Raw genomic sequence first — 10,157 nt, 5'->3', positions numbered from 1 at the left:
TAACTATGCCGAGACCATGGGTTCCACTTGCACCAACTGTTATTTGCGGGTTGACTTGCGAAACATGCCTGTTTGGATTGGTGATGACTTGTTGAGGAAGTGATTCTAGGGGAAGCAAATTGGATGATTTTGATTCCAATGCCTTTAACTTTTCCCTTTATTAATCTCTACAAGAAAATTTTGAATGTATCCTCCTCCGATTTAAATTAAAATCACTATGAAATATAGATTTCGCATCATGCTTACTAGTATTGACATTGGTTGAGGAACTATTTTTCCCTCTTTCTTTATGAATTGTGATGCAAATTGCATTAATCCAAAGTGCTTGTTGAATGGCCCTGGTTTTCCAAGTTGTTCTATAGAATTGATCAAATTGACCTCGGTCATCGCTCTTAATCCAATTCATTGCCAATAGTTCATACTTTAGAATTCTGAAATAGTAAGTTTTGCTCAATCAAATCTAATTTATATCTTTTGACGGTGCATACCTAGGTTTAGCATCCCCAACACCATCATCGTTTAGAGTAATGAGGTGAACAAGCATAGATATGACACATGTGAGATCGAAATGAAGCTCCTCCAATTTCCTTTGAATTGGACTTGTACACCAACGAAACCTATGGAAAGCGAATTCCTGAAATCATACATGCAAAAGTCCTCAAATCTAGATTGGATAGAGATAGAAACCTTCCTAAAATGGGAGAGAGGAGCTTCCAAATCTAGACTAAATCAGAAAAGGAAAGCTCTGCAAAATGAGAGGAAAGCAAGAAAAATATAATAGAGAACAAAATCAGCCAAAGAAAAAGGAAAAAAGGGAGGGGACGCTAGCTTAAACCCTCCCCTCCATGGAGGTTGAAGAAGAAAGCTGCGTGAAGGTGAGATGAAGAGGAGAAACCCTAGAGAGGAAAGAGGAAAAGTGACAATGTTTATTTGTGACATTTAAGAGTAATATCATACAACAATCTCTAGTGTAATGAAATTATATTCTATCTGATGGAACTGACATTTTGAGCTTTTTCATCCTAGTTGTCATTCGATCCTTTGCATCATTTTCTCCATCTCTTTAACAATCCTAGGGATGCAAGCATGCATGTTCCTGTCAAAACAAAGAAGCGAGAAAAATATGAATATTATGAAATATAGCCATCACTAGCATGAAGTGAACATCATAATCCAGTAAGAGGAGCACATTCACGGGCCAAGAGAGTTTCTGATCAGATCGAGTCTATATATATATATTGGCCGCTTCAAATTAGAGAATGAGAAAAGCATATGCTCCTATTGAGCAGATCGACGAAATCCAAGTTTTGATATATGCCCTTCAATTCATATTGAGGACTTGACTGTATAACTTTGCAATTGCTGGATAATGGGCATGTTGATGCTGATGAATACGGATCATTTGATTTGATCGACATATTTAATGCATGGAATGCGGAAAACTTCTTTTGGGATGCATTGGACTCACTCAACTTTCAAATTTCAAGTTCCTTACTTATACCCGACAAAAAAAGGCATAAATCGATGTCATAGGGTTGGTTGGCTCGGTCTATTGCTGGGACCCTTCATCATGCATTTAGCTACCCAAGTCTCAACACTTCCTCTACCCAACAGTAGAAATTATTTCTGAAAGGAGAAGGTGAATGTGCTCGAAATCTTACCCATCACGTAGATGTATTCCATTCACATTGGCAGCTTTAAAGAGAGCCTCCTTCCATTTTTTAACCTTGCGCTTCCCAAATTCGCTTTCATGGTCGGTCAATGCTTTCTCATAACTCTGTTTCTTTCCACTCACTTCCCGTGGATTCTGTCCCCTTACTTCCCCCAGTGCCACCTTATAAAATATCGGCAGCAGCTGTTTTGTTCTGTTCTTCTCCCCTTGGATCTGCACCAACTCCTTCAGACACCACCAAGATTCAGCGTAGTTTTCTGAGAAAACGACAACGTACATGCGAGATTGTTCAATGGCTTCCTTCAGTTTCGATGGGAAATCCTGGCCCATCAATAAGTTCTCGCTGTCCATGAAAGTCTTTATGCCCTTTTGCACCAAGGCCTCGTTTAGACCCTTAACAAAGTACTCACGGACATCCTTACCTCTGAAGCTCAGAAACACATCGTACATTTTCAGTTCAGAAATCTTTTTGACGATGTCTTCAATTATCTTGGCCTCCGACATTCTAACATGATAGACGACAAAGACATGGATACTATAAGGTGCCCAAGCTGTCAAATTAAATGAAGCGAGCAACAACAATTCGGTCTAAGAATAATAGATCATGAAGATTTACATGCAAAAGGACACGAGCATAAATTTTAGGATACAATTTCACATTGCCGCTCCATATAGGCCGTGATGGTGCCAATGTGGAAAGAAATGCAGAGTTGTCACAAGACACTATATTAAACTAAGACATGTCAAGGAGGACATTTGTTAAGCATGCCTAAGAAGAAATGAAGTGCTCCCAAGAAGAAGAAAAGAACCAACAAAGGAAAGATAATGCAAAATCCATACGTAATTATTATTGCCTTCGATTGAGGCCCGGCAAACAACCAACCTAATGTAGCTAATTATCCAAGAGAAAAAGAAACAGCGAATCCACAGAAACTGGTTCACCCTTCACAGTGAATATTATTTCAGCTTCGATTATAACTATATATGTAGGAGAATAGAATATAGATGTAAAGTAGAATAGACCAGGTGTTTATATATTATGTACTGTCTTTGATATTGACTACACTTAACCTATTTGAAATTTGTGCAATTTCTATTTTAACGAGTATCTCAATTCGCACATTATATATATATGTAAGAGTTTTCCTAATGTGGACTAAATTAATTGATATTGTAATTTACTGTTTTTACGGTTACCGTAAAACAGGGTTGGTCTAAAGTGAGATAGAAGGTTTCTTAATTAGTCCTAATATGGGGCCTTTAGTGTGGGAGTTGAGCCCGCCCGTAATGAGGGGGACTGGCTAGAAACTCTATAAATAGTGCTCAAGTCTCTCCTCTAACCCTAATTCTCACATGTATCCTCACCTAAGGGGCGTTTACCTAACGCTAAACGTAAGGGGGAGCCGCCTCATTGAGCCAAAGATATGGAGGGCAATAGAGGAGAAGGACTTGATGCGTGGATCCCCGATATATGTGGTAATCCTTTTATGCTTCCGCTTTATGTTCGATGAATCCCAAAACAGGTGCGTTAATCTTTCTACTCAATTATGCATGTTCTTGTTCTAGTTATGGAGATCTTGGGGTTGCGAAATTTGCGTAGAACTTGAATACATAAAGTTTTTGCCCTAATTTGTACGGATTAGCCCTAATTAGTACGGCTCTTGCCATAATTTGTGATTTTCGAGACTTTTTGTTCAATAAAAATTAAATTAAATCACAAATTCGGACTGGGCTCGACGAGACGAGCAAGAGGGTCGGCGGCGCGTCGCTGGAGGATGCTGCACGCGCCCCGCGCAGCCACGCGCCGCCTAGGCATCGAACGCGCGCCGCACACTCGGGCGGCGCGTGTGGGCGCGTGGATGCTCCGATTGGCGCGTATCTGGCGGCGTTGGACTCTTATGGTGATTTCCTATCTCGTGGTATATTTATTTTATATGTTTGATAATTTTATGGATATGAAAATACATACGGAACCCCAAATACGTGTATTTTAAATGAATTTTTGCGTATTTTTCCTTGTATTTTTATGTGATTTTGGAAATACAAGTGTTGGGTTATAGGTATATTATCACATACAATCATTATGAGATAGTAATTGAATATATCTCGAGATGATGAGAAACAGTAAAGTCATGAAATTTTTATTGCTCATGCATACTCTTTTACACGCTGGTAATCTTTGAATGATAGACGACTTAAGGACTCGTGACCAAACTGATGTACAGATTAACACATCTGTTGAATGTGGGTAATGCATGTCAATTAAATTACTGCATATTGTACATGAACCCATCTGGTCACTTGTTAATGTCTATCAAGTTGAATATTTTTTATGGTAAATGAGTATGGCAATATTTACGCAGAGCAATAGTATTTACCGTTAAATTTTAGATATTTGGTTATCTGATTTGACTCAATTAATAGGCCACTAGTTGATTACAATAATAATTTGTTACTTAAAATTGGCTAATAAATCAGATGTTGGCCTTAGAGTCATGTTTTGCCGTATGAAACTGATGAGCAATAGTGCTTGTTGATTTGGTGTACCCTGTATTACTATTGATGTTAATTTGTGAGAGATATTATAGATCAGCATTCTTTTTATGTTGTTCTGGTAATATGTAATTGGGGTGCATAAGAGATGTTTTATTCTCTGTTTTGAGAAGTTTATTGTGTTACTATGATTAATTTTTTATTAATGAATAAAGCAATGTAATTAGCATGATATGTGATTTTGGTGATATGATGCCCCTATCACTAAAGTTAAAATCACATATATTTGGTGTATGTGAGGAGTAAAGCTTATATCCCTGGTATGAAAGAATTTCAATGATTCAATTGAGTAGTGACCGCCAAAGTAGCACGCTTGATTGGGTTTGAGAAATTTCGGTCTCGTATGATGATTGTGATGTCTCCTGGTCTAATGCGTAATCATACTCCCAAAGGAGGTGATTGTGTATTAGTTCATGGAGGGATACATGATAGTGTGGTGGAGGAGTGACTGATTCTAGTGATTCATATGCCCAAAGGTGATGAATTCACGAAGAATTGGAACATATTCTCATAACCCTTATCATGTGGGGAGTGTACAATTGCATGTCATATATTCTGCCCTAAGGTGATTATGTGACTTTGCATGTAACTCTCTGGATGTGTACTTATACGTCAAGTTACACAATGCTCACATGATGCTAATTATATACTGCTTGTTTTAGTCACCTTTTCTGCAAATGGTAATTCCGTCATCATTGAGGTTTTTACTGCTTCAAATTTTAAGTTGTGGACATATGATTTATTGCTTGAGAAAAGAGCAATTGAATTTGCTTACTGTCCATGAAGCGTTCCATTTTGGAACACTTGAAAAGAGGTTTGTCTGCGGATTGCACTGTTATAAGATGATGGAAGCCTTAGTTGCTTGAAATTATGTCTTGTCTGATATTGAAATTAGGACACATCTGCAAAGATTGTGTTTAAGTCCTAATGACATATACATCTCGTATATGATTAAAAGGTTGTTTCCAAAAGTTTTTATTTATTTATTTAAGGAAATTGATCGAGATAAATGTCTTAAAGGTTGTCAGGTTTAACAGTGACCGCTAGTATTTTGGCAAGTATGACAATACGAAATAGCTTAAAGGGTCATTTGTCAAATACTTGGTAGATTATGGGGTGGTAATTTAATTACTATACCTGAAAATTCTGACAAAAAGATTTGGTCGAAATGCATAAATGCATCATATTGAACATGGTGATGAGTATGATTAGTAAGACTAATTTATCTGATCTTTTGTGGGCTGATATTATGAAAGAATTTTTTTTTTCATATACAAAAAGGGGTATTGATTTTATGACCCTAAAGAAGGTACAAGAATTATGGAATCACATACTCTATTTTTTTTTAAAAAAAAAATTGACGTAATTGTAGAGGATAACTGCTCTCAGACTATTAAAGATAATAGTACGATGTAGGTTACTATATTTTTGTCTTTACCTATACAGATAATTATGAAATCTCATGTACCATAGACTAAACTTGTTGATGTTTAAGGTACTATTCTTGATATAGTTTATAATTAAACTTCTTAAACCTCTCAAGTGCAGAATGAAGTGGTTGCAACTTTATTAAGGAGATTTGTTAAGGAAAGACGATCAGTTATACCATAAGACTATATAGTCTATTTGTGAGAGCATGATTACAATATCTACTATATGGTTGATGTAATGACAAATTTATAAATGTCGTTTCTTATTCCCAATTAAGTATGTGATTAGATGCCATAAAAGGCGATATACAATCTATGAAACATGTTTGGAAACTTACTGACTTGTCTAAAGATCACAAGTTTATTAGTTGCAAATTGGCGTACAAAACTAAAAGAATTTCAAACAAAGATTGTGGAATTTAAAGCCAAATTTGTAACTAACGTTTTAACTCTGAAAGAGGGGTGGATTGTTTATAGTGAAGAAATAATTATTTCTTTAAATGTTCTTTCAGAGTGAACGTGGCATAAATAATTTATTTTGATATAAAATTACGCCAAATAGATACAAAATCTATATTGTGCAACTGGATGATTTTGTAACAGATTTAAGTAAACTTGTGTGTAGACTGAAAAAGTCTTATTTATAGTCTTAAGCAAGTTTCCAGACAATATTATTAAAGTTTCATAGTATTATTATTTTTTGTTCAATTGGGAACAAAGTAATTCAATATAATGCAAGGTCAGTGGGAGGAAATTTATTTTTTCTCATACGCTATGTACATGATTTTTGTTTACAAGTAGTGACCTTGACAAATCTTTTGCACTAAGGTCTGTAAGAATTGTTCTTGTCATATATATCGGATTTTATATTAGATTTTCTTGGAGGACATTTGCTGATCGTATTTTGGAAATATTCAATATACATCATTGCAAGCCAGGAATTGCTCATGTTGTTAAGGGTGATGGACTAAATCTATCACATTGTCTTTATTTAGATATTGAGAAAATCTAATTAAAGGGAGTACCTTGTGTCAATGCACTTAAAAGTATAATGTATACTCGAATTTGCACTAGACTAAATGTTGTCTTTGTGACGGGACTTCTAGGCAGATATCGGTCAAATCCAGGACATGATCACCGAGTTGCTGTCAAGAAGGTTTTAAGGTACTTAAAGAAGACAAGATACAGATTTATGTTAGTAAAAAGTGTAGTAAATAAAGTTCTATGTCATCTTCTACTATGTAAGCAGTGTTAGTAACATTTTTTTAAGCTGTTACTTGGGCTTTTAGGCTCCAAAACCTCATGAAGGAGTTGATCGTTTTAACTTTATGGATAAATCCATACGGTTGAATTGAGATAACAAATTTGTAGTATTATTTATTTACTACAAAGGTCTCAATGAGTCTAAATATATGGTGGTCAAAATTTTTGACCAAAAACAAACGGTATAGAAAGGTGACGTTTTAATATAATATATTTTCACAGATGATGTGATTGCAGATCCACTAACTAAAGGCCTACGCCCATGTGTATTTTAGTAACATATCATTAACATGGGCCTAGGAGTATCTTCGGATATTGTTGTTTAGTGGGAGCTATTTTGGCTTTACTCTGATAAAGTTCACATCTGTGGTTCGTTATACTTAGTAACGGTTTGATATATATCAACTTTTGCATTCAATAAAATATTTTGAATGTGTTGTTATTATGTTGAATACATATTGATAAAGTCTCAAGGGATTGTATAAACCTTGAGTAAAGGCTAGGGGCATCCGGGCATCCAGTTATTAGCCTTGTGCATATGTCTTGTGATACATAAAGAAATGTTAACCATAAGGACAAGACATATGTGGATTCATTGGAACCATAAAGTATTCTCTAGTGGCACAAGTTTTTTGTGACACCTAAGGTAAGAGAATGGTAACTGACAAATGGGATCTCTCTATGAGAGATGTTATCCATTTGCCACACTATCATATTGAATCCATATCAATAAAGTTGAGAGCACTCGTGACCATGGAAGGCTCTGTGTGTATACACGCAGTTACCGCCATGATTCGGTATTTAAGACTTTATGGGATAGGATTGACTATTAAAAATTATCTCTGGACCAAATGTGCGCACATACGGTACGATTTCAATTAATATAGTCCAAGTGGGAGAATGTAAGAGTTTTCCTAATGTGGACTAAATTAATTGATATTGTAATTTACTGTTTTTACAATTACCGTAAAACAGAGTTGGTCTAAAGTGAGATAGAAGGTTTCTTAATTAGTCTAATATGGGCTAGTGTGGGCCGAGTTGAGCCCGGCCCGTAATGAGGGACTGGCTAGAAACTCTATAAATAGTACTCAAGTCTCTCCTCTAACCCTAATTCTCACATGTATCCTCACCTAAGGGGCATTTACCTAACACTAAACGTGAGGGAGGCCGCCTCATTGAGTCGGTGATACGGAGGGCAATAGAGGAGAATGACTTGATGCGTGGATCCCCTTGATATATGTGGGTAATCCTTTTTATGCTTCCGCTTTATGTTCGATGGATCCCAAAACAAAAGCGTTAATCTTTCTACTCAATTATGCATGTTCTTGTTCTAGTTATGGAGATTTTGGGGTTGCGCAATTTGCATCTAACAATATACCTAATCTGAATTTAATTTGTTACTTTACCCTTAAACTTAACCTAAGTTTCCCCCGCCCCTTTCTCTTCTCTCCGCTGCCATTGCCACTGCCCTACAATCACCGTGATTGCGTTCACCCCCCCCCCTCCCCACCACCGTGGCGTTCCTATTACCATTGCCAGCCCTAGCTGTTGTTGCGCCTCTCTTTCTCTCTATTTTTGTCCCTCTGTCATGGAAGACAGCGGAACATCTCAGCCATAGCCAGCCTCAGGCGACCATTGCTCGAGGGTAACAACCCCAGATCTGGGGTCGCGAGCCTCGATTCATCCCCCAAAGCCAATGGACGCAGAGAGATGAAGGGGGCCTGAGGTGACGCGGTTGGGGTGGCGTGGTGAATCAGCGGAGGCTTGGAGAGGAGGTTCTCTGTTTCTTGTGTAGCGTAAGTGTGCTCTGTGCTATGTGAGAGTCGGATGAGAGGGTGTTCGCCTGAGAGAGAGAGAGAGAGAGAGGCAAAATTACAACTTACTCATCATCCAAGTACCACCCGGACAAGCTACCCGCCTCCTGGAGAGCGTCCTTCCATCTCATCAATTTCCACACATCCTTGTCGAGCTTCTTTTCAAAATATTCGATACCAGTTCGGTAACTCCCTTTCAATCCACTCACTCTACCTAATTCCACTCTATAAAACACCGGAAAGACCTTGAGGTCTCTTTGCTTCTTACACTCCATGATTTTCACCACCTCTTCCAAACACAACCTTGAATAGGCGTTGTCCTTGGAGAAAATGATGATTGCAAGGTCCGATTCCTCGATCATCTTCGGAACTGTGATCATTAGATTCCTTCATCTTTCTCCCCCTTCGTTGAATGTCGAAGTAGTATATTCCAGCATGGACTAGAGCTGCGTATAGATGTGTGACAAAGTTGTTGCCAACATTCTCTTCTCTAAAACTCACAAAGACTTTGAAACTCGTTCTGGAGTTGGAAGAAGAAGACGCCATTAGAATCAGAAATAGAAGTTGACAATGAACAATAATGAGTTGCCCAAGATTTGGTACTGTGTTTGGGTGGTTTATTCCCATTTGATCTTCTCCATATATTCTAACGAGTTGCCTAAGATTCGGTACTCTTTTTTGGGTAGTTTATTCCCCCATTGGATCTTCTTTATATATTCTCTAACATCCAGTTGAATGACTTTCCTTTAAGAAAGAGTATTATTAGGTGTTTTAACAATATTAGCGTGCGCATAGATCTAACCTATTTGCGCATGAATCTTTTCTACATTAATTAGATGTCTTGATCGACATTATTTTACATCAAGTTTATTGCTAATTGAATTGTTAATGAATTGGACCTGCCAAACTGAGATAGAGTATTATTATTGTCATAATTTCATATGGTCATGATTGGAGGCCAGTGTTTTTTTATTAATGGAATGATTGGCTACAAGGAAAGAAAACCTTTTGAAGGTGTCCAAATCTGGTATTTGGTAAAATATCGAACCAATGATCCAATTCAAACGTCTATACTAATCTCATGTTCCTCTGATAAACTTGTTGACACCTGAATTTTTACCGACAAAATCAAACATCTGTTCAACAAAATTATTAGCAATAAAAAGCTAATAAAACTCATCAGCTTATTCACGCGGGCTAGCGACTGACCCGTGAAATTTAAACTGCAATTCATTTGAAAAGTTTCCTTCGGCCGATGGGGAGTAAAGAAAAGTAAAATCGGAATGAGGTAGATATCGTTTTGATAATTTATAGTCCAAACGTCAATAATAATGCTGTACTCCTTCGAGAAGCTAAAAGCCAAATTGACTCAATCAAACATAAAGTCGTCCATTCGTCTTCACTTCTTTCCAAATCGACATTAAA

The 10,157-nt window shown here is 37.1% G+C and overlaps 1 protein-coding gene across 1 annotated transcript; it reads right to left on the bottom strand.

Moving 5' to 3' along the window:
• Positions 1-1,657: 1,657 nt before the first annotated feature.
• Positions 1,658-9,116, bottom strand: LOC104457169 (TMV resistance protein N). Its single transcript, XM_039299759.1, has 2 exons — positions 8,802-9,116; positions 1,658-2,177 (listed from the first exon to the last, which is right to left on the bottom strand). Exons 1-2 carry the CDS (start codon positions 9,110-9,112, stop codon positions 1,658-1,660), a joined length of 831 nt encoding a protein of 276 aa, XP_039155693.1. The 5' UTR covers positions 9,113-9,116.
• Between the last annotated feature and the right edge of the window lie 1,041 nt (positions 9,117-10,157).

The sequence above is a fragment of the Eucalyptus grandis genome, chromosome 8 (genome assembly GCF_016545825.1).
Source record: "Eucalyptus grandis isolate ANBG69807.140 chromosome 8, ASM1654582v1, whole genome shotgun sequence".
Taxonomy (NCBI): domain Eukaryota; kingdom Viridiplantae; phylum Streptophyta; class Magnoliopsida; order Myrtales; family Myrtaceae; genus Eucalyptus; species Eucalyptus grandis.
This window is presented reverse-complemented; position numbering and strand designations above follow the sequence as displayed.